We start from the raw sequence: 26,282 nt of genomic DNA, 5'->3' as shown, positions 1-26,282 counted from the left end.
AAAACCCAGCAGCTTCTGTTCTCCCCCTACAGCCAGTGATCATAAGACTACTGGGTCTGGAGGAGGAATTTTCCAACAATAGCTATAACAGCAGGTTATGTAAAATGAAAGAAAACTATTTTTTTTCTTTTTGACTCCCCCCCTCCCTCATAAGTCAACTGGGGAGACTTGAGCTTGAGCCAATAAAGGTAGACCCCCGTAAGTACTTTGATAGTTTAGGCCAAATCACTGTGTAATTTATGAACAGATTTTGCTTTACATTCTGTCAGACATAATAAAAATGTATATTCCCTTTCTACAGTATTGAAAATACTTGCCTCCTCGGACAATGCCATTGGTGCATATTGCTGACATAGAAAGACCTGTCAGCGTGGTTACCACCACGCTGAGACCAATGATAACAAATCCAAGACCTGAAAACAGCAAAAAGAAAGTACATTTACCTGCATCCAACACAAGCATTAAATATTGGAGATCCCTGGAAAACTGTTGCAGGAAAGACATGGTTCTCCTGAAATGCACTGGGATTAAAGTCACTTACCGCACTGGTGTCCAACTGGGGTATATTTACAAAAGTAATCTAATGCTGCAGCTTTGTCAATTCACAGTAGCTTTTCATCAAAGATTGATTATAAATCCAATCATTATTTGAGTTATGTTTTATGTCTTAAGTTGCCCCTACACCTAGAGATACCGTGCCTGCTACCTGTAAAAGCATAGTGGCCAAAAACCTCAACGTGAGTTCACGGTAAAACTATGCTTTGTTTTGCTATACAGAACTTGGTGAATTTATCCCATTATTAAGTGGGCACCAGTCTATAATATCCAGAGTGCCCTCCGATGTATGTTTGTCACACCTGGACCTCACAGCAGGAAAGTTACTTACATGTAAGAGACTGCACATCCAAGTCTATACAAAAATTCTTAATACTTTATTATTTCCCAAGTGAGATCGAGTCTGGCACAACTGTTTAAAAAAAATTAAAGAAGTCCTCCCATGAATACATTTCTTCATTAAATGTGTGTATACTCACCTATCATCGCTTTCTCCAGGATCCAGAGCTGCTCTGCTCCTCTTCTCAGTGATGTCACCGCTCTGCAGTCTGTCAGGGTCACAAGTGGCTTTTACCATGTAAACCTATGGAACATCAGATGTCAGCAGTCTCCATACACTTACTTTGTAAGAGAGACTTCCAGCTCATGCATGACTCACAGAGTGAGACGACTAGTCTGAACAGTGGTGACGTCACTGAGAAGAGGAGCAGAACGGTGCTGGATTCTGGAGAAAGCAGCGGTAGGTGAAAATATTAATCACACTACATACCATACATATATAAAGACATTTAATGAAAAAAAATATTCATGGGAGTTTTTCTTTAAGTCTTAACAGGTCCTGATCCAGAGGTACACGATACGGCAATGGACCGGCCTACATAGTCATTATAATTAGGCGGAGGATTAGTATTGTGACAAACAAATATGAAAGATCAGACTATAAAAATGGATTATGCAATTTCAATAATAAAGTGCATCAAAAACAGTTGTGAAAAAGATTATTATGTCCATAAAAATCTAAGGGAGGTCACCAACTACTCATCATGGCCTCATTGTATGGGGTCATCATGTCATGCATAGCATCACATAAATGGATTCATGGGACCTGTATGTCTTTGGGTGAATTTAGTTGCTTTTAAATATTTGAACCTGACTAAATGGGCATACATAGTGGCTCAGTGGTTAGCACTGCATTCTTGCAGCGCTGGGGTCCTGGGTTCAAATCCCACCACGCACTACATCTGCAAGGAGTTTGCATGTTCTCCCCGTGTTTGCGTGGGTTTCCTCCCACACTGCAAAAACTTACTGTTAGGGAATCTAGATTGTGAGCCCCAATGATGACAGTGTCTGTAAAGCGCTGTGGAATTAATGGCGCTAAATAAGGGAGTAAAATAAATTAATAAAAAATAAATATGTGAAAATAAAAACAACAGCGTGTTAATCTGGGTTTTTTTGTTTTCACTTGGATGAGTGTCATCTTCTATGTATATAACCTTCTGGTTGTGGTGTTGCAGTACTTAATGTGTGACACACTATAACTATGTGTAAGAGTGACCAAAGGGAACATATTGAGTGCTGAAAATCAGTTGTCCATCAAAAGGTCTGCTTTATAGAAGTAATACTGACCAGGTATCCAAGTATTTGGAGTCCCTTTAGTGGTGTTCTTTTACTCTTACCGTAGTAATCATCATATGCTACAGCTTTATTTATTTGCTTTCTGAAGCACAGTAATATGAAGGCATAATACATACCCTGTAAGCAATAATGGTGATATTGCAGACCTATAAGTCGATCAGTTTTCTTTCAATGGAAACTACCTGAAAAGTCTTATAAATAATCAATGATCCATTTTTATGTCACTCACCTCATTCTTATAGGAGCACAAAACTTGAATATGGACCTTAAAGAAGCTGTCCACTACTTTAACATTGATGACCTATCCCTAGGATAGGTCATCAATGTCTGATCGGTGGGTGCGTGACACCTGGCAACCCCACCAATCAGCTGTTACGGCACTCCTCCATCTACTGATAGTGGCCGTGTCTGGGTACTGCACTTCTGCCTCCTATTGATTTGCATATGGGCTGATGTGCAGTACCTGGCCGCGGCCGCTATCAGTAGACGGAGCAGTGCCGTAACTGAGAACTGCCGGCAGCTGATGACACTGAGAACAGCAAATCGGCAGGGGTGGCGGACGTCGCATCCCCACCAATCAGACATTGATTAGGTCATCCATGTTACAGTAGTGGACAGCCTCTGTAATATTTCATCTCATGTCAAATTTCTGTCATGACTTAAGAGAAGTTTAGACTGCGCTGGAACCAGTCCTTGAACCAGCCATGTCGTTACATTGTTCTTCTGCTGGATTCGGGCCCACCATGTCTTTTTTAACATTTTTGCCTCCTGCTAGATGACGTTACCTTACAAATTGGTGATCTTAGTTCTCCACATCCAGAGGTCCCAATAAGACTTTCCAGACCTTAGAGCAGAATAGTATAATCTCCTACCTAGCCATGCAATCGGTATCTTAAGCATCCTTAACTCTTTACCTCCTCGTACAAAACCGTTGGTTGCTATTGCAGAGGTTGACAACCCAGTAATTGTAGTTACCATGGTCGCAAGCAAAATTATGATAACTCCCAGACCTGTCAGTAGTAGAAGAAAATGAAATATTTTATATATGTCTCGTCTTTTAATACAACATAACGCCGTAAACGTTGACTCCTAGAACTTACGAGCCTGGAAATAAATACTGAGCTCTTGGAAAAAGGCTGTATGGGAAAAAGTGACTGAATACCAACTTGTGAATAGCAGAGCAGTCCTTTTCACGTAAATCCTGAAATTAAGAACCTAAGAGAGAGGCTTAACTACCCACTGTTGGAAACATTGAGATGCCTTTAAAATCCTGAAATAAATTCATCTTCTTGTCTCATTTTTGCTCTGTACTCCGGTCGACGCTAAAAAAAAATGCCTCCAGCACATCAAGTATGTGATTACCTTAAAATAATGAGATTCTGAACTGGCATCGACCTTTAGAGCATCCATGCCTCATATTTTATTACCTCCACTGACACATCCATTTGTGGCAATTGCAGAGGTGGACAGGCCAGTTATAGTAGTCACTGTCACAGCTAACCCGATGATAATGACACCAAGACCTCAGTGGAAAGAGAAAAATACAGTATGTTAACTATTAAAACATACTTCTGTGAGTGTCTCATCAAGAATGCCCTCCACCTATAAGCCTACAGCCTTGGCTGTTACAAACGCTCCACTATATAATACTTTTCTCGTATGCAACATTACAGCTGACCAATATTAAATGCTGAACTTTTGTCTAACATTAGCTATAAAATCATCAGCAAGATGCATAAGATAGGCTACTAGGCTAAAACCTTCAATTGTGACCTCACTCCTTCCCAAGCTCATTTCTACCACTTTCCATTCTTTCACCAGTCATCATACACACGTTGGCCTTGATTCATCAAGACTGGGGATGTTCATGTGTTCATGCTGGTCTTGACAAGGAGGCGTGTTGTTGACGTAATTAATTAGCCCCCTTTCTGCCCCCGCTCCTCATATTTTGGTGGGGCTGGGCAAAACTGGCATGAAAATACCAAAAGTCACAAAATGTTTGTGCAACTCCTTGTAATTTTGCAACTACCGAAAAAATGATTTACGCCAGAGTTCTGGAATACCGCTTTGATGCACTGATGCCATATAGTTAAGGAGTGGGGACACCTCCTCATCACTGATGGCTAGAGTGGCTCTGTCCTGTGCTCACCATCTCTTCTCTATCAAAGAAATCTAGTAAAGAATGTGAGTGTGTTGTATGCTTGAACATACAGTATGTGTCACTGTATACTGTATATATACACTGTATGTGTGTAAGCATGTCATTGTGTGGTGTGTGTGAATGTGAACCCTCTGTGATGCAGTGACCCCTGTTACAACTAAGGGGTGCTGTGTATGCTTCTCAGGATACGTATGGAGGCGTAACTGTAATGTGAGAATGAGATAGTGAGATCCTTCCTGAACTACATTAACTGCTTTTTTTCCTCCTTCCTTTTTGATGATGCTTCATTTGACAATCTCTAGTGCATGCTGTGATACTCAAACAAAGCGTCATCAGGGGGCTGCGGTCACTGCCACATAGTCCATAGACTGCCATAGGCTGCGGTCACTGCCACAGGTCCTGCCCATCCCTGAACCGAAGTGTCATCAGTGACCTTCGTTTTAGGGTTGGGCTAGTCCATGTGCGAAATGCACTGTGTAATGAGTACAAAGACAGTGCGCTCTCTTGCTGGCTCAGATTAGTAGTAACAAGTAGGCAACTTGGCGTACTGCGCATTGTAAGACCAACACCTTGCACGTGTCATCACCTGTGGGGGCGGCTCTGGTCTATGTGCGCCAGGTATTTTGACACGCACTGACAGTGCACTCTGTTGCCAGATTGTTGCTAGACTTCTGATCTGAGTGAACACCGAATGCTGCGGCTGTTGCCAGCCTCGGAGGCACATAGTGTCTGAGCGCATTCTCCTCTCTGTCTCCTTTCTTCTGACACCACGTCTTGGTGTATTAGTATAGAAAACTTTGTCAGAAGAATGGAAACAGGGAGAAGAACGCTCATGGCCAATGTGTACGAGATTGTAGAAGTCCATGAGAAATAGTTTTCATTTACCGTATAGGCATATTTTTTTACAAATAACATGTTTTTCAAGAATTATAAAGAGTCAGCAGGTTTTACGTAAAAACTAAATGATATACTTAGAAATAACTACCCACATTAAGCGCGTATCAGCTCTAAGCAGAGCCCTGCCTGCGGGAGAACTACAACCTTATCATTGTAAAACATAATCCATCGGCCATGCAAACATAATCTTAAGCGATTCAACCCGAAATGGCTACAGGACTGTGTTCTTGTTTATAAATCTGAGTTATTCCTCAGAGTTACAGATTTAAAGCAACTTTTAAAAAAAAAATAAACTTCTCCACTACTCCGCAGAGAGAACGACGACCGGCACAGTCATGTTCTTCTGAGATTGAAAATGCTAATGTGAAATTAAGGACTCTGCACGATGTTAACTGGGAAAATAAGCCGATCAGAAGTCAAATCTTACAATTTCATCCCAGCACCAAAGATAAATAACTTCTAAAAAGAAAATCCTTCTGGCTTTCCTCACACCTAGGAGGAAAGTAATACTTCTTAATGACCCAAATAAGTTACCAAACTGCCCTTAGAAAACTAATTGTGCATGAAAGCCCTAAGCAAAGAATTGGCAGGTTTCAAAATGCTCCCATTTTATGGCAGGACAGAGACGTGGCTGTACCCCTGCGGCTGTAAGGTTTCATTTGATATGCATCATAAAATCACCCAGCGCTTATTTGTCAGGCACAACATATGCTAAAGAGCAGGCCAGAGAAAATGAGAATTTTGCAATTGGTAATATTTGTCTTCGGTAAGAAATAATCTTTCTATACATCCCAAATGACCCAATTCTATTTCACAGCTTCGGCATAAGCTATTCTCATTAAGTGAATGATGAGCGCACAATTAAAAAGTGCCGGTGGGTAAGAAAGTCCTTCTGCCACAATCGGTGCACACTGTGCAATTAGCGGGATGTATGGGCAAGATCCTGCTTCTCAAGAGAAAGGTCACACAGAAGGTTTTCTTCATCACAGATTGAAAAATTAATATCCCCCTTTAAGGACAGAAGGCTCCTTGATTGAATTTCTGATGTGGCATTATGAACTTTTTTTTCCCATTTTTAAGGCAGAATTAGCATAACCTGAGGCTACATCAAATTCAAGTATAAGTGAGAAACGTTTATGAAACTGGCAAAATAGAGTCAAATCACTACTGCCATTGTGTGGGGTTACTGATGGATTTCATCCGCTGCATTATTTTTACAGTCTGGTATAGACTTTAATTATGGTTCCATAGTGCATGATCTGACCTGCCAAGGCTAGGAGGAAATTAAGGAAAATCTGCCAGCAAAGTGGCAAATATGACTAAACCTCTACATTAGTACAATCGTACCCTTATTGGGTGGAAATGTCGTGGAAAGATGGACGGGCCAAAGACTCCAAGGCTCATCAGGATGGAAGAGTTTTTTTCATACAACGCGTTTCGCAGTACTACTCAGATACCTGAGGAAGGTGTTCAACCAACTCCGAAACGCTTTGTGTGAACAAAACTCTTTCATTCTTATGTTCCTTGGAGTTTTTGGCAGTGTCCGGGATACACCGTACATCTATCCATGGCTGGTTAGGGATGTGCCCTCGGTGGCCGAAGCAGCAGACATTGTCCAATCAGCTTTTATTCTAGATTGTCCTCTCTTTTACATGAAGGTAATGACCAGGACACCAGTCTGTGTTTTAAGCAGGAGCTTCCAAGTGATGGAGGTGTCTAACAAACTTTATACAAACTGCAGGGTCCTGTGCACAATGCCAGCATGGCAGAAGAGGTAACTATAGGGCTCCACGTTACAGAACCACACAGATTCCACACAGGGATTGTTGGCTGCCATAATTATGGACATATTCTCACCTAGCGGAAAATACCTCTATAGCATCCCTATTAGCCCCTATTAAATTGGAGGCATATGGACGTACAGTAGACACCTCATTTACCTCTATGGAGGGAAAGTTATGATACAGTTCTGTGGATGAGCACTTTAATACAACATTCAAGGTCCCGAATTTTAGGACATTGCACTAAATATAGGATATTTTTATTTTTGCACGTTCATTGCGGTTTCTGCCTACCCACTGTATCCCTCTATAATCTGTGCCTGAGTTCTCTATACCCAGAGGTCCCCTACCCTATCCTTCCTATAGGTTCCCTACCAATGGGTATGCTCCAGAACAATTAAATGAAGATCTAGGTCAGTTTTACATTTAATTCAAAATATCCTGAACATCTAAAAGTTGCTTGTATTTTGTTACTTTATATACAATATGTAACATTATAAATGGAGGATATACTAAGAGATGCTAGCAAATAGCAAGAACATAAAGCCCATAAGCCTATGATCACATCAGCGTTGGAGAAAAATAAATGGAGCACACTGCACTATTTTGTCTGCTAAAATGGTGAGCACTTTGATAAAAAGCGGACCCCATTATAGACAGTGGGGTCCATCCGGTGCCATTTGTGTTCATTACGTGACAGATTTTGTGTTTTATGTTGTTCTGTTCCTATGGCGGAGCTGAAGAAATTAGATGAATGTGATGGTCCCATAGTCTGACATTTGGGAAATGGTGATTTATGAGATATTAGCTTCAAGTTAAAAGTTAATATAACATTGTAGTTGCTGATCGCATCCCGTAGAGATGACCTGTAAACTCTCCCGACATGACTATTTTAGTAACTACTTTAATTCTATATGAGATAACGATTGTTTCCCAGAACTCTCCAGTGTGCCGTTCCTATGCCATCACTTCTCAAAAATGATGAATAAATTGATTAAAGGACATTACCATACCCCTTGTCAAATGAGAGTGCCCCAAACAATCTGACACGGAGTAAAAAAAAAAACCCACATAGCATGAGGTTGTCTACTATTTTTTCATTGATGACCTATACTTAGGCTAGGTCATCAATGTCTGATTGGTCAGGGTCCGACACCCAGCACCCCCTCTGATCAGCTGTTTTTGGCATTGGGGTTACCGTCCGGAGCTGCTCCGTTTTCCGATAGTGGCGACGGCGGTGTACTGCACATCCGCCTCCTATTGAACAGCTGGGGAGCTGCCTTGTGTCGGACCCAGGCCGACCAGACACAGGCAACCAATCCTAAGGATAGATCATCAATGAAAAAGTAGTGTACAACCTCTTTAACTTTCCCATTTAGATCACGGCATATCTTTGGCTTCAGTGGGAAATTTGCTACTTTATAAAAAAGAAGAAAACACTGTAATGGCGCAAGCAAAAACCTGCGCTGTTTTATCCCATGGAATCCAGTGAAGGGAGAAGTCCATGGGTGGGATGGGAATGTTTGGCATCCATCTAAGGCATTTCTCTAACATATAGCAGCTTTGTATGATGTATGGCACAATATATAGCCATGGGAGACACATTTTAAGTATATAAATGGGGTCCAAAAAAGCAGCATGAATCCAGCCTAACCTGTACTGAAATGTCAATGTGATTGTATGCATGAAGAAACATCTACTGCAATGTAGGATTGTATCTATAATGGGGTCAATGGCCGGCAGGAATTGCATCTTGCTGTATACATTGGAGGCATGTTACCGGCAGAGTGGCACAATCTGTTCTATATGAGCCAAGGGTTTGTAATAAAACCTTATCACATGACAAATAAGCAACATCGCAGGCGGGACATGTACACACTTACCGATTCCTGCTTGACCGATAATCCATGAAAGACGAATGAAAAGCATCACGCCCCATATGTTCAGCATGCACCTCACCTATTAGACGCATTTAGGAAACATTTGATCAATACCAGATAGTTTGCTAAATAGATTATTAAATGTTAATCATTGCGTTACTGTTTTTCATAGAAGATTGTAGACGCTGATGTAGGTAGATTGTTGCGGCTAAATATGTAGTAATTTAAAATATTATTTCATAGTTTAACCCTTTCGTGACGGATCTAATTTTGCCTTGCGCAGGCATGGCTGAAGATTGTTCCCTCCAAATTCAGGTGACAGAGTCCCTTTAAGGACCAGACCAAATTTTTGAAATCTAACCAGTGTCACTTTATGGGTTAATAACTCTGGAACGCTTCAACGTAACCCAGTGATTCTGAGAATATTTTTTCATGGCATATTGGGCTTCATGCTAGTGGTAAATTTTGATCTATATGATTTGCGTATATCTATGAAAATATCAAAATTTTGACAAAATTTCTTAAAATTTTGCAATTTTCAAACGTTTAATTTTTACGCCCTTAAATCAGAGAGTCATGTCGCACAACATAGTTAATAAATAACATGTCCCACATGTCTGCTTTACATCTGCATAATTTTTGAAACATTATTTTTTGGTTAGGAAGTTAAAAGGGTTCAAAGTTGATCTGGGGGGCGCTATACCCTTGTTTCTGATCTCCATTTTAAAACGGCGATGAGGGAATTCTAATGCGATCATTAAAATGCAATAAAAAAAATAAGTAGCAGGAAATCCTTAACTTAATGTTTTTCAAATAGTTTTATTAATTTCTACACAGAGCTGCCTCAGAATTGTGCTGGCTGCCCATGGAAACAGACAGCAGAGCTCCTGTACTCGCTGTCAGACATGTGACCTATCAGATTGGCGCTAACCACGTAAGCTCCCACGCAGCTCTTTCCTTACAGGGAGGAAGATAGCAGAGTTTTGCATTTAGTTTGGTGATGTAACAAATGTAAATAAAGATCAAACACAAAAATAGCTTGTAATTAAATATCAGTGCAAGAGTGTCACACTAAAATACTTATAAAGCCTCTTCTAATAATGTGGGCTGGCATGCCTTTGGACAATGACAGAAGGCATTGATGCAGGGTAAGTGAGGGACGGAAAGTTATAGCACTTAAAAGGAATCTGTCATCAGGTTTTTGTTGCCATCTGAATGCAGCAGGTGCAGATACCCTGATTCCAGCAATGTATCACTTACCAGGCTGCTTGCTGCAGTTGACATGAAATCACAGTTTTATCTCCCTGTTCTCTGACTGCTGAGCTCTGTATAACCCCGCCCACACCACTGGTTGGCAGCTTTCTGTGTACACTGTGCATAGGCAGAAAACTGCCAATGAGTGGTGATGGCGGGGTAAAACAGAGTGCATGAATATGGCGTACTACACGGCAGCAGGTTTACCAGTGATAATCTCTTGCTGAGAAAAAAGTGATTTTATTAAAACCGAAGCAAGGAGCCCAGGAAGTGATATATCACTAGAATCAGGGTCTCTGTCCCTACATTATTCTGCTCTCAGATTAGGTGGTGAAAACCTGGTGACAGATTCCCTTTAAAATTCTGGCAGATTGCTAATGAATTATAACCGCATTTTGAAGAAAGAATGGATGGCAAGTTCCAAGGCATGAAAATCTGGGCAGTTCATGGACATATTAGACTGATATGTTCAGCAAAAACTGTTTTATCTTGTTGTGGTGGATGAGGGCAGCAAGACCATGCTTTTCCACAAGTTCCATGCCCAAGGGCTCTTTAACTGTGGTATGATCGTCACTATTTTTCACAGTAATTTTCATCTTTAACACATACACTATTTGTGGCACTGGTGGCCTATATGTGAAACATGCCCCTCTTGTGGACTACTATTACTTAGACAGCCGCAGTGCGCGGACTGGCCGGCGGCTCTCCCGACCCGAGCATGATAGCTTCATGGAAATACATCCAGCAGCCATGCTGAGGTCGGGATAGCCGCTGGCCAGTCCGTCCACTGTGTTCAGATCTCCATCCGATTTTTATAGCCGTCTGATTACACCCTTAATGTATTTGTTTAACTCACCAGAACACCTTTTATCCATCCAAATTTAACAAATCCTCCCTTCTGTTGCTCTTCTTCATTCTGTTCTTCATCTCCCAGGGCACCTTCTCCATTGGAAACTGATCCTGGAGTCACTGCTACATCCTACACAACAGAGAATACAATACATGACGGTACTATGTGCGGTACTATATATTCATTTATTTCTCATTAAAGAATAGTATCACTAAATTATAGTTACACTGTCAGGTTGGAAAATGCAGATCTCAAGTTCAAATTAGTTGTTTTATACATAAAAAAGATGAAAAACATCCCATTGTGCTTCCCTGCATAGATTTTACCCAATTTTCCTGGCTACAATAAATCTGAGATATGGTAACTGATTAATAAGCTGCAGTCATTGTTAATGCTGAGAGTGATTGAAGAATAAGATTACGGAATATGGCAAATTCTGGAAATCCATGAGCAGAAGCTTAAGGGTAAAACAATGATAAAACATCGTTAACGTCCATTAACAATTTCACATGATCCAAAAACAATGAATTGCATGAAGAGTGCACCAGAAGGATACCATGAATTTAGAACGTCGCCCCCTTTATAAATTCTATGCCCTAAACCTTTCTAAGAAGTCACGTTTGCTTGATATTTACTATGACATTTCGGCGATCCCATTGTTTTCTAGTTTAGCGCTCTTGGGTCATGTGAATATTTAGGGGATTTTATAGTTCACTTTCACCTACAATGTTTAGGAACAGAGAAATAGCTTTGTTTAGTCTGGAATTTATTTTTTCCATTAAAATCAAGGCTAGAAGTATTATAATTCTAACCTTAAAAAAAAGTTGCTTAGGCTCACATCACATTAGGTGGAATAGTCAACAGAATATCCCGGGGTTTCTATGGGACAGAATTGGAAAAACCACAAGGAAATAGGGTACGCATTTTATATGGTCAATATAGAACACATGCAACTAGAGTTACACAAGCAGGCCTTATTCTGGAGGGCAGACGTATTCATGCTACAGTCATTAACATTTCAACATTTAAGGGATGTGAAGCTCTCCACATATGTTCACTTGTGGTGAAAGCAGCATTTAGAATATTGCTAGATATGGGCCTGTGTGTTAAAATAGTAGATATCAATACGCTCTATGTCTCATGCACATGGCGAAGCAGCATTCAAGGACCGTGTATGACGTCACAAGTCATCTGTCCAAATTACAGACTGGTAGAAACGTTGTGCGCGGCCATATGGTTAACCAAGTTATCACCTATCTACAGGATAGGTAATAAATTACTGACTAGTGAAGGTCCAAGCCCTCGGACACATCGACCAGCAGAACTGGGAATTTTTATCCCTGAAGGGGAATTCTCACCCATCTTACAAAGTGGACCTTTTCATTCATTTTCTATGGGGCTGCTGGAAAAAGCCAAGCATAGCATTTGGCAATACCAAGGAAGCCCACAAGCCACGCCGAAGCACACACAGTCTGATTCTATGATGAGGAACATTTTTGTCCTTCAGGGAGGCCTGTTGACAGGTCTCCTTTTGGTTCTCTAGCTTAGAGCAGGAAGATAAGACTCTGCCTACAGTTCCGCCCTGGAGCAGGGGAATATCATTAACTGAAAACTTCTAACACTTCACCCCAGGTATTATTTTAATGAGTTTAACAACAACAACATGACAATGTATGTAGTTTACTTAGCAAATCCTGCTGACAGGTTCGCTTTAAAGGGGTCATAGCATCTCCAAAATCCTATCGCAATATGTAATAATAATAATATTAGCAAATACCTCCAATTAGAAATGCAGTATAGTTTTTCTGATTCGCTATGTCTCTTTCCTCATGTGCAAGCATTGTGGTAGCTTATCCATGGTTACGACCATTAGCAATTAGCTAACTGTCACTATATAAGTGGTCACTACCTTCACCACAACCCAGCATAGTACTTAGGGACCTTCCTTAGTCCCCACTAACAGTAGCACAGTCAACTAAGTGGGAGTCCTATAGTTCAACCCACAGTTCCACGTCCTTCTTCTCCCCTTAGGGAAGTTACTTTTGCAGCTATGGCCATCACTTAGCTTCTCAACTGCTGATGCCCTGGAACTACAGCCCGGCGCACTCTCTTTGTCTCATGCTCCCTGTTCCATCCTTTGCCCATTACCTCTCTATCTTTTGAACTTGGGGAGCCATACTGCTAGGTGTCCGGTCCCAGAATCCATCTCCGGTGCATCACTCCATCCTTCTATCACTTTCTCTTTTTCTGCTCAGGATCACACTATCCACTGCCTCGGTCTCCTCTCACACACATCATGTGACCTTGATTACTGATCAAACCGTAGGTCTACTTCTACTGCAGACTGATTCCTATCTCACATCATAACAAGAAATTGTCTCCGTCCCTTCACTTTAGGCCCTCTGGGCTAGTCGCAATCATTAACCCTAGCTCTCCCTACTGTCGGTTGCAAGACACAGTAGGCAAAAAGTAAGCTCATATGAACTTACAAACTAAAGGATTATATGCAACATAAAATACAGACCTAGGTGACTTTATTAAAATGTAGAAGAGATCTAAAAGGAAATAGAACTGAATTATTACCACACACAGCTATAAAATACTTGATGGATCGTACACTGTTTTGATAGCATTATGCTTCATTTCACAGAGAAGATAAAAACATAGCAGACAAAAATCTTTTCTCTGCAGGATATAAACAGAGCTGAAGTAAATTACTACACATATAGAGCAGCAGCAAAAGACAAGGTAGAAGCAATCTGCAAAAGGCCGAAAGATTATGCTCCTTTCTGAATTTTCTTTGATGGTTTTTTTTTTGCAGGATAAATTGTATTTTTCACGGGCTTAAATTCTGCCTTTCTTTTAATTATTTATTAATTTAAATCACTTTTTAGCGGGGTTTAATTTTAGGTCTTTTACCGTGCAGTACGTTCAGGCCATTTTTTAGGTCGCCACGTTCCAAGAACCAGAACCCCATTCCTTTTTCTGTCCGTGTACTGGGCATATTTTGTGCAGGATAAGTGATATTTTCAATAAGACAATTTTGGAGCACAAACATATAAATTGTTGATTACCTTTTGTGTTTTGGGATGTGGAGTGATGTATAAAAAGAAATACAGCTGATAGTTTCCATTTTTTTTATTAATTAAACAGCAAGGTAAACAACACAATACGTTCTCTTGGGTCGTAATGATTGCAGCAATACCATATATGTGTAGTATTTCACATTTGCAAAATAGAAAGACTTTTAGACAAAAATTATAATTTTTTTTCCTGTGTTTTTTGATGAACTTTTTGTAACTGTTTTCAGTCCCGCTAAAGGATTTCACAAAACAATCTACCGATTGCTTATTTATTTAATGCTTCCATATAATCATCTTTTAGGATCTGGCATGACGATATAGCCATGGTCCTTTTTAGACCCTAGGCTGATAAGTTGATCCATAGTTGCCCCATGGTCGCATTGCAGGGTGCTGGTGGGTTGAGACTAACCTTATACATGTAGCATTTTTCCTGCTCAGTTTTCCTTGTTGTGTAAGACAACAGCATTCACAGGGCTCAGTGCCTGGTGATGGTAACTATAACTTTACTTATTAAAATAGGCCAAAAAAGTAGGGGTCTTCTCCACTGTTCTGCAGTTGAGTACTTAAAAGTTGGTCATACACGTTAGATAGCTGCTGCCAGATCTTAACAATGTCGACTCTAACTTTAAAGAATATGCTTAAGGCTAGTCATCATTCGCACATCTGCATGAATTATCCCTGTGCGCTATCCCTGGATAGCACACAGACCCATAGAGTTTCATAGATCTATACACTATACAGAGCACCTCCTAATCTAATCCATGTTTGGCATATATATCTCACAGATCTATTGTTTAATGATCAATTTTAATATCATTCGAATTAAAAAGAAGACCAGTAATTGGCATCTGAACAAACATGTGACCTTCAAGGTGTCTTTGTATTGACTTGGGAACAAACACCTCCTCTATAAAAAAAAACGGACGAGAAAAATCGAATGTAACTAGGATGCCATATAGATGCAACTAGAATGACACCTGACAAAAAAAACAGTCTGTTTCTCACAGATGGGTGTATGCTCCGAGCAAGCAGAAAAGAGTTTTATTTTACTCACTTAGCAACACCATAAATTTCCACAACGCTTTACAGACATCATCATCACTGTCCCCATTGGGGCTCACAATCTAGATCCCCTATCAGTATGTCTTTGGAGTGTTTGAGGAAACCGGAGAACCAGGAGGAAACCCACGAAAACATGGGGAGAACATTACAAACTCCTTGCAGATGTTGTCTTTGGTGGGATATGAACCTAGGACCCCAATGTTGCTAACCACTGAGCCACCGTGGTTCCCTCTGAATTGTAACTTTTTGCCTTGCTACTTGAGAAGTGATTCAGGAATTAGGACGGTAATTGGTCTATGGTTTTGGAGAACCTTGTACAATCACCACTCTTGCTCTCAATGGAATCCACCGCACTGTCAAGGGGTAGGATACATTAGGCAGCAAACAGTTCTTGAAGTGTTAGAAGCAGGAAAAATGCCCAAGCGTAAGGATCTGAGCAACCCAATACACTTGTACATATATTATGCTTTTACGCCAGTTGTGTGCACCTTGGCGGATGAGGAGGATGGGGCTGTAAAGAGAATGAATATTTCATTGTCAGTCCTGCTATAGGTGTCAGGATGACTGCTGTATTATTAATGGTCTGCCACAGCAAAGGTGATTAATAATGAGGGCGTCAAGTTGCCTTTACCAGAACGATGCTGTTTTTATGGATATGGAAGTGGTTAACTCCTAAGTTTTTCAACAGCTATAAATATCAGTGTACAGAAAGCATCACAACCCATGAATATGCATTTCTCTATTTGTAGCAAAAGCACAAAGCCAAATTTTAAACCGATAAAGAAAATCCTTCAATTATTGCCACCTGAAACCAGTTGATTCCTGCATGATCAGAATTAATGCACACTTTCACACACCATTACCATAAATAGCGCTCCTTAATGTTCTATTAATGTGCTCTGAATTCCTGTGTTTGCAGCTACAATTACTCATTTACCAGCAGAAACCTATAAGTGGTAAAGCACGTAACCCTATGGGTACATCACCCGGGGACAATGGAGGGAATGCTACGGATTTGGCATTGCTCCATAGAAAGGTGTAGTCTAACATTCAGATGTACAGTTAGAGATTAGATTTCCGGGACCATATTCAGGATATTTCATGAAAAATAACGGTATTTGTCCCTTTGTTACTATGACTATTGCTATGACTATTGCTGAATGAATACATAACATTGCAATAAATCAGTGGTAGCGTTCCATGGTGAAACATTTTGGCTGAACCAAGGATTACGTGCAAACATCAGTCTTTCCTTTATACTTTCCCTCCCTTTAGAACCTACCGCTAGTTAAAAAATCAACATACCAATAAGATAAAAATCTGCATGAAATGACCCTATGTACTTCTAGTTCAAAAGAGAATATTCGTTGGAATAACATATTTACAAGGAAATGATCCATTGTGGAAAGATTTCTATAGGCTGGCGTTTTATAGGAAAGTCTCAAAATTAAGTTGGTTAGAATAAAATGCGCCACTTTTCATTTAATCAGTAAATAAATGCTTTATTGAATTTAGTTTGGTGTATTTTTGACCACTTGGAAAAAAAAAACAATGCAAACCATGATTTCATGTTAATTGTATAATTTTCTGTTTTACTAAATTTATCAGAAATATGGAGGTCACATCCTAGAAAAGTGCAGAGAAGATCGACCAAGGTGATTAAGGGAGTAGGTGGACCACAATACCATGACGGGTTATCAGACTTAGGATTATACGGTTTGGAAAAACAAATTCTTAAGGGTGATCTTATTACAATGTGCAAATATATGAGGGGACAGTACACAGATCTTTCTTATGAGCTACTTACACCCAAGTCTGATATGATGATAACTGGGCATCCTCTACGTCTAGAGGAAAGAATGTTTAATCATAGTCACAGATTCTTTACTGTAAGAGCAGTGAGATTGTAATGTTCTAATGTTGTAATGGTTGATTCACTATAAAACGTACAAGGCGGGCCTGGAAGCCTTTCTTGTAACAATATAATATTGGGCACTGGATTCTGTGATTGGACATTGATCCAGAGAACTAGTCTGATTGCTGTATGTAGTGTCGGGAAGGCCATTTTCCCCTAATATGGAGCTATTAGTGTCTATTATATCATCATGGTGTGTCTAGCACATGTGCACATTGGTATCTCTGAGTGCGGACTCCATCTTTGTGCACCATCATGCAGATGAGATAATTTACTCAGTAACTTGTTCATATCTGTCCAGTATATAAGGCAACAGCCTAGCCAGTGAGCCTTCCTCCTTATCATGCCTCCATATGGGTTGCATCCCAATGCCAGTTTTTGCCCTAGTAAGGAGCATTATGCCCTTTTTTAATGTTTTTATTTGTCTTATTTAGGTTTTGTTTTTGATACATAATAAAGATTTATATTTTTAAAATTTAGGAACTCATCTTTTGTACTTGTCTTTCCTCTTTTTTTAATTGCATCTGTAAAGGATTTGCCTTCCACTGTATCAGCAGGTCAGGTTATAGGTTGAACTTGATGGACTTAACCTTAAACTGGGGAGCCACATACAAGGGCTCTACAGGTACGTGTAGCTCTAAAACTACCGGTTGGGGAGAAAAGTTTTGCGGTATAACAAATTAAAAAAACGAATCTCCCCAAAAGGGAGAAGAGCAGGGAGAAGGGTAGGGAAGATCCATTCCCGGTATCCATGGCATGCACTATGGTGAATGTTCCACTATGAAGACCTCCTCATGTTTACCAAGTTTATCAGGGCTGTCAACTTGGGATTATTGAGCACAGGCAAGTACAAGAGGGATAACCTGGACAAAGAGATGGACTTATCAGAAAGTTATTACATAGCATCATGTTACACAATGGAGCTCTAGATTTAGCTTTTGATAAAAAGGATTCCGAATGATTCCAGCTGATAATCTCTAATGTCAGTAGATAAAATAGGTTGGATTGCTTTTAGATATTTAGAGATACCCAGCAGCCTATGAAAAAGAAGGTTGGTGTTGGTTCTTGAAAAAAAATAAATCTTCCTATGAATGCTGTATATGTCAAGGAATTGTGCCATTTATCTTCTTTCACGATTGTCCCTTTAGAATTTATCGCACACAAAGTGCGAAACTTATGGGGCCATTTGGCATAGCTTGTGTGTTATTAGCTCAGCCTTGGTGCAAAAGCTACTGGAAGGGGACTATAAGCGTAAATCAGTACCTCCGACTGTGACTGTGATTGCCACCAAGTCACCTGTTGTGTATAATGTAGTATTACGAAGAATAACCTTTTATCCTTGAGGCGGGATAGTCAGAGGTTTACCCTGGGCATAAAGTGCACCATTCGCAAAAAAGTAAAAAGAAATGCGATTTCATTACTCAGACGGAATCTATGATATTGGATGTCATTATATATTAACACCAGTAAATGTACTGATACCAGCTGGCGTATCTGTGTCCCCGCGTCTCAGTATATGCAATGAGCCTCGGACAACATTCTATTTTCAAAAGATTTATTCACATAAACTAATCAACATTTGGGTGTTGTCAATCCAACTCCATCAGAACTTGTCATCTTGGTGAAGATGGATTGACGCATTGACTTGTTCATTTCAGCGTGTACCATTATGCAAATAAACCTCTTCTGTATTTACGGGGGCTGACAACCGGATTTTATTTATGGAAATTCATACAGCGTTGGGCTCAATGTTCTCCTGTATGCACCAGATTACACTATCTCCCATAATGTATGCCAAGAAACGTTTTCTTAATAATTTTCCTATGCTTTCAGTAGATAGAAGTTTTACATTTTATTATTTATCCTTTTTTTCTTGTTCTCATTTTTGAAAAATCTGAAAGTTTTCAGGCATCTGCTGCTCAAAATGCAGCAACAAACTGTTTTTTGATAATATATCCAAAACAGAAAAAGGTATCCTTGGCTTAGGCACCGCAAATAAACCCATTAATAGAAATGCCTGGTAGGGAAGGCCTCCTATTTTACAGCATTACTTTTCCATCTTGTGAAAAGCAAACGTCCACTTCAGATAGGAAGAAGACGAGAACTCTAGTATCACGTACTGGATGTAGCAATCCTAAAAGTTAATATCGACCCTTTAACAAGCCTTGCCCCATGACTTAAGGTACCGTCACACTCAGCAACTTTGCACCGAGAACGACAACGATCCGTGACGTTGCAGCGTCCTGGATAGCGATCTCGTTGTGTTTGACATGCAGCAGCGATCTGGATCCCACTGTGCCATCGCTGGTCGGAGCTAGAAGTCCAGAACTTTATTTCGTTGTCAGGTCGGCGTGTATCGTCATGTTTGACATCAAAAGCAACGATGCCAGCAATGTTTTACATGGAGCTAACAACCAACGAGAACGATAAGTGAGTCGCCGTTACGTCACTGGATCGCTCCTGCATCGTTCTGGAGTTGCTGTGTTTGACATCTCTACAGCGACCTAAACAGCGACGTTCCAGCGATCGGCTCGTTGTCTATATCGCTGCAGCATCGCTGAGTGTGACGGTACCTTTAGGAAAAGACAACAAACCAGTTTCTCCATTTGCAGACACACATTTTAGGTGTTTGTCCCCCATTACTGCAAAGAGGTTTGATTTAGCTGCGTGAGACACCTCCGACAGGAAATCAAAGGGGTAAAGTATCTCCTTGTGGACAGTGCTAAGTTGGTGTAAGGAGACTTATAGGCCATGCAATGCTCCTCTGGAAATTTAAATATACAAATAGCTTCTTTTGAAAAGAACAGTACTCCTTACAACTTAGCACTGTCTGTAAGGAGAAACATTACCTCTTAGACAGCTTGTAAAAATCAAGCATCTTTTGTGGTTTTTATTTATACAAGCATTATTATTTCAGGTATTTTCCCACAGGTCTCCAGCTCCATCTAAAGCATGTTGCATTTGGAAAAAAAGCAAAGGACTAAAAAAAAAACTAACACCGAGGTCCCAATTTATTATTGCATTTGCATTCTTTTCAATGCTTGCCATTGAGGACCGAGTTTAGGGTTTACAGATGTTTTGACCTGTAAATGGCCCTGTAAAAGATTAATTTGGAGTGAAACTGTAGCATGCTACAATTTTTTTTCTCATGCGGGATAAAGGTGAGAAAAATTATTCAGATCTGCCCTGCCTCATTAAATAACATTGGTCCTGGAGCAATCTAGTATTTATCTGATTGTTGTTGTCTGACTTATATGCTAGTGCAAAACCTAAGGCTGCGGTCACAGCGTATGTTCTCTTGTACGAGACAATCGGGCTGGTTTTACATGCACTCATAGACTTGAATGGATCAACATGTTAGGGCATGTTAGGTTAGGCTATGGGTTGAGCTAGATGCACTTAAAGTCTTCCTTCAACCTTAATAACTATGAGTGCAATCCGAATATCAGATACACTCGCAGCATGCTGTGGTTGTTCTCTCATGCCGAATTGGCATGAGTAAAAAATTGCAGATCTCCACCGCCCCATGGTATAACACTGGGCCGAGAGCTGTCCGATAAAACATTGGATAGCACTCGGCTGTGTTATACTCTCATGTGAGCGAGCCCTAAGGCCGGGATCACACATGCGAGAAACACGTCCGTGTTTCGCATGTGAAACCCAAGCTCTGGCGCCGGCACTTGGGAGCGGAGCGTGCGGCTCCATGTGTTCCTATGCGGCCGCACGCTCTGCTCTGGAGTGCCGGCGCCAGAGCTTGGGTTTCACATGCGAGACATGGACGTGTTTCTCGCATGTGTGTTCCCGGCCTAAGACATACTCTAGACACATCATGTTATCCCGGAAGGTACAGCTTTTGATTGCAGGGTTCCGAAAACTCTTTATTTACATTTTTAATTACCAGACTGATCTACAGAAAGGTTTCTAGAACAATATGAAATAAGTAAAATGTCCACATGTATAATAATAAAATAAATGTTTTATCTACTTCAGTACATCTGACCTCCATGCTAGCTTTATTAATGGCGATCTGAAGTCAGTACCTGATTAGCACAACCCATTACAGGCTATAGACACAGTAATACATGTCTGACAAATCCATTGCATGAGTGGTCAGGTTGTGCACATTAAAGAATCACTTGGTATCATCACCTAATACCCATTTACACATATTGATTGGAGCAATTTTTGGATGTAAATATGTTTTTAGGGGCTCATTCAGACATCAGTTTTTCTCGTACTTGATTTTCAGGGATAGAACTCCTATCTAGTACAGTCTATGGGGTAGTTCACATGTCTAATTTTTCCACAGAACAAATCATTGTGACATGTCTTATATTGAGCTAAGTCTCAAATCAATTTCCCCGATGCAAATTTCTGGGTCTACGAAAAATTCAGACAGAACTCAGATGCCATCCGCGTGCTGTCCATTTTTCACAGACTAATAGGAGAACCTAAAAAAAAACATAATTTTTTTTTTATGCAAAAAAATCTGCCGAACCTCCAATGGTAAAAGCTGATAGTCGGGCCAAATTTTGATGAAAATATGATCCAAAACACGGAGATGAAACTCGGACTGTTTTGTGTGTATTCGAAAAATCACTGATCTCTGAATGAGCCCTAACACTTTAAATTAATTTCCTTTCGTAAAGATGCATGAATCATAAAAAATATAACCTTTTCTACAACCGAACCTCTAAATTGTTGTATTCCAAGTTGTTACTTTTGCGCTTCATTAGGCTGTGTTCACACTGAGCATTTTGCTCAGGATTTTGAATCAGAAGTGATCCAATATTTATATAAAAATATATTCAAAAAGTATTTGAAGCGCTTTAGATCTGGATTTTGAAGTGGACCCACATAAAATAAACTCCATATAGAAGTACCACTGGCAAAAGAAATGAATTTGATTTTGTGACAATTAAATTTGCTAAGATACAGTATGCTAATTTAGGATAGGTCCAAATGTCAATGACATGCCTATCTGGCTGGAACAAGTGGAGTGGTTGCAAGCACAACTGGAAGAGGAGTAGCAGCGGGGGTTCAGTAAGTAGATTATGCATTATTTTATTATTTTCAAGCATGTTGGGTTTATTTTTAAAAACGTTTTTATAGGTGGACATTCGAATTAAAGGGCTTGTCTCAAGTTTGACAGTTATTCCCTTTCCGAGGGATAGGGGATAAATACTGATCGCTGGGAGTCCAACCACTGGGACACCCACCAATCCCAATCTGAAGAGCCCTGTGTGACTGAAGCAGTGAGCAATGATCTGCACTTCTGCTCCAGTCATTATTAATAGGAATGTTGAAGACCAACCTAGTGCTTCCATTGACTATCTCCAGTGGTCCCATTAAGAATGAATAAGGATGCATGATTGATCACTACTCTATTCACACAGAGCTTTTTGGAGGCCCAGGTCCTGGAGATGGGCAGGGGTCCCAGTGGTTAGACCCCTTGCGGTCAGGAAGGTATTCCCTATCCTATGGATAGGAAATAACTCGCAATGCACCTCATGGACAGTTTGGGAATGACCTCAGTCATTTACATGTAACGAATTGCTACATGTAAAGAAATCCTCTGGCACACTTAGAAGTATATCTACATGATGCAGAGTAAATGCATGGGATGCATAATAAAATAACCTTAATCTCCCCATGTATTGATTAATTTCCAGTGTTTTATGTCATGATGGACATAACGGGTGTACAGCCCATCCACTTTAATGTAATATCTCTCTTAATAAAAAATGTCTGGAACTATTTAACTTATCCCCGGAGTAATCATTTCAGGACGCTTAAGTGCTTTTGGGTTTATTTTGCAATAAAGAAAACAAAAAAGACTAAATGCAGAGTGCTTACTACTTGACTTACCTTTGACAGCTGTTCATGGATTTCCGCCAGACTCGGTCGTGTTTGCTTGACTCCAGAGACACTGCCAGTGTTTCTATAATAATCAATCTTGGGCACGGCGTCCATAGTGTTGTGACCAAATGTCTTCATGTAATATGTGTGACTGTGAGTGTCATAAGGATGGAAACCTCCTTCTGTCTTAATAGTGTCTCCATTGTGCAGGATGTTGTTATTGAACATCTCCCTATTCCCCGGACTATAATTCATTCTATGCCTGTCTCCACTAGCAAATGATGTTTCTTCATACTGTGGAGGGTCCTTATCTCCTTCGCAGGTGGGATTGTCGTAGCCCTCATTAACGACATTGACCTGAAAACGTGTTGGGCTAAGGGGAGCTGTGTCTGGAAATGAATGTGGGGAATTATTCATTGTGACACTACAGTATAGTAACTAGTGGGTGCACGGTGCTAGGACTACAGAACGTTTACTGTGAGCTTTATAGGATCATTATTTTTAGTACAGAACATGGATTTTTTGGTCTATTTCTTCAGCTTTCTCCAAGTCTAAAAAAGAAAAAACAAACACAATTATGGACATTTTTCTTAAGTATTTACTATTGTGAAGCTTTCCGATGTAGATAGGTGCCATAGGTCTCCTTGTCACTGTAATGTGACTGTTAGATCGACTGTGAAAACCCCTTCATATTTGGCTACAAGTCATCTATACCATCTGATGCCTGCCGCTTGACCATCTAATGTGTACGGAGGCCTCTAGCCTCTTTCTTGACAAGTGATATCGAGTAATTTAAGGGATAGTCCCATCTCCAAGATCCTTTAACAAGATGTAGTAGGTGTAATTAATAATATTAGCAAATCCCTCCAATTACAGTTGAAATTAAATATAGTTCTTATGATTTGGTATGTCACTTACCCCATGTGCAGGGCATTTCAGAAGCTTAGGTGTCCATGGTCATGACCACTAACAACTAGCTGTAAATATATCAGTGGCCGTAACCATGAATATTTAAGCTACTACAATGCCCTGCACATGAGGTAAGAGACATAGTGAATGAGAAGAATTATACTACATTTCTAATTGGAGGTATTTGCTAATATTATTATTATGATTACACCTACTACATATTTGGATAGGCTCTTGCAGATGGGAATACTCCTTTAAGGATCAGGTTGTTTAAATTCAAGTACCTGACCCTTTGTTCTCTGGGACATTTCCGGCTCACAGAGGAGTCTGGCATCCTTTCTCTCCTTCGATAAACATGAATGCTCAGCTTAGAACATTGTAAGAGACAGCTGATGTCCGAGTGCTTTATGTTAGGGCTGACATTTATTGAATGACTACTTCCAGCATGGGAAACACATGTGGAAATGTTAAAAGGGTTCTCACACCAACAATAATCATCACCTGTTTACAGAATAGGTGATAAACAAGTACGGATTGGGGATAAAATTCAGCCCTGGCATTGGAAATCACACAGGTCCATGTTGTCCCCGTCCCCATGAACTAGATGGGATATATTACTAATATTACCATGGATGGAGGAAACTAAGATTTTCTACAAGACCAATATTTCTATGATACCCGTGGCCTGCTGGGGTAAGTGACGGAGTGAGCAACTTTGTGCTCCGCCACAACTCTTAACAGTATGAGTGTCTTGAAAACACCGGTTCTGTTAATAACGTAGGAGACAAGGCAGCCTATGACCAGACAGGCCCTTCTGGCATTTGCCAGAATTGCCAGATGGCCAGTCCAGCCTTGGTGATAAATGTATGATTGCTGTGAGTCCAAACCCCCGGGTCACCTTGTTACAAAGAATGTCCACTCTTTGTAAATGGGTTTGTAGGCAGCACGCGTGGTCATTACTCTATTCACTGTCTATGGGAGCATTCAAAACCATGTGCACTACCACTAGTGAATTAATCTGCATTTACACAGGGACCGCTGGGTTCTCGTAATCAGTACTTGTTCCCCCCCCAGAGAACATACATTTATCACCTATCCACTGGATAGGTAATAAACGCTGTTTGTGGATAATCCTTAGTAAGCTTTGATTGAAAAATATATATTTTGTAAGGTTGAGAGTTTAGAATTCAGGGTAGTTCTGAATAAATGATCTCAGCACAAAAAAGTGACTGATTTTTACTAATAACCCTATATCAGATTTATAGTTATCAAACTTAGATCTTGTTGATAAACTATAGTTCAGTGTGCCTACACCAATTACCCCTACCAAATTCCATTAGATTACCCCCAATACACTGCACTGCATTTATTATACACCCTAGGGGCACGTGCGCACATTCAGTATTTTGGTCAGTATTTTACATCTGTATTTGTAAGCCAAAACCAGGAGTGGGTGATAAATACAGAAGTGGTGACGTGTTTCTATTATACTTTTCCTCCGATTGTTCCTCATCTGGTTTGGACTTGCAAATACTGAGGTAAAAAACTCACCAAACACTCAACTTGTGCACGACGCCTGAGTACATCATGAGAAGCATCATGAACATAATCCATGAAGCATCATTCAGACTGTAGCCTGTGAACAGAATTTTGTCTTGAATCCTCAATGTTGTACTGTTACGTAACCTATTCCAATACAGAATGGAATTACAGAATTGAAATTTCCTATTATACATTTGATATAACACCTACATGTCGTAGCTGGAAACCAGGGCTGTTTGTCGTTTTGGCTGTTGCCCTATAAACCCATCTGTAGAAATACAGGATCACTTAACCTATATTTCCTTACTATAATCACCTCATTTCTGCATTTAAAGTGAGAAATCCATATACTGAGCACAGTTACAGGTAGCGCTATTTGTTAATATAATAAACACTTAAAAAAAAACAACAACGTGGCAAATAGATATCTAAAACTATCCTTGTTATGAGACTCTCGGTGTCCTTTGTATCAGTCAAATAGAAACATTAAAAAGTGATACACAGATATTAAACTGGCATTAAAGAGTCTGCACAATAAAAAGTATAAAATAAAGATAAACATCTACTAAAATACAGGGGACCTCTATGGACACTACTAACCTTCCAATCTACAGAATGACAAGTATGACCTCTCTGCATCAGAACTGCATGAGAAATTAAGTCAGGAGCTTTTATATCATCCTGACGTGACACCACCCGGCCCTCTGTATCCATTGGTTTGGCACATCAGAAAACCCCACGGCATCTCTACCAGTCACAAGCCCAGTAGCACCATTTGGAAGGGAGCTCATTAATGGCTTACTTACACAATCCAACTGTTAAACATCAACTTACAGGCAAATAAACTAATTCCTGTGTACTTGGAAGAAAACTAGAAGGACACTTGTACATTCTGGAAA

At 40.1% G+C, this 26,282-nt stretch overlaps 1 protein-coding gene across 2 annotated transcripts in view; it reads right to left on the bottom strand.

The window, feature by feature from the left end:
* SLC12A1 (solute carrier family 12 member 1) overlaps nucleotides 1–26,065 on the bottom strand; it is a 186,643-nt gene extending 160,578 nt beyond the window's left edge. The window contains exons 1-5 of one of the 2 annotated variants that reach the window (XM_069766023.1): nucleotides 25,984–26,065; nucleotides 22,942–23,483; nucleotides 11,020–11,142; nucleotides 8,913–8,988; nucleotides 3,105–3,200 (exon numbers count right to left, since the gene is read on the bottom strand). In XM_069766023.1, coding sequence (XP_069622124.1) covers nucleotides 3,105–3,200; nucleotides 8,913–8,988; nucleotides 11,020–11,142; nucleotides 22,942–23,349 — 703 coding nt within the window. In that variant the 5' untranslated portion in view covers nucleotides 23,350–23,483; nucleotides 25,984–26,065. Of the gene's footprint in view, nucleotides 1–317; nucleotides 414–3,104; nucleotides 3,201–8,912; nucleotides 8,989–11,019; nucleotides 11,143–22,941; nucleotides 23,484–25,983 lie in introns of both variants that reach the window. The other variant, XM_069766024.1, reaches the window with a different exon arrangement.
* Nucleotides 26,066–26,282: the final 217 nt, after the last annotated feature.

Source organism: Ranitomeya imitator, chromosome 4 (assembly GCF_032444005.1).
Source record: "Ranitomeya imitator isolate aRanImi1 chromosome 4, aRanImi1.pri, whole genome shotgun sequence".
NCBI lineage: Eukaryota > Metazoa > Chordata > Amphibia > Anura > Dendrobatidae > Ranitomeya > Ranitomeya imitator.
The sequence above is the reverse complement of the archived record's forward strand: the minus strand, read 5'-3'. Positions and strand labels throughout refer to the sequence as shown.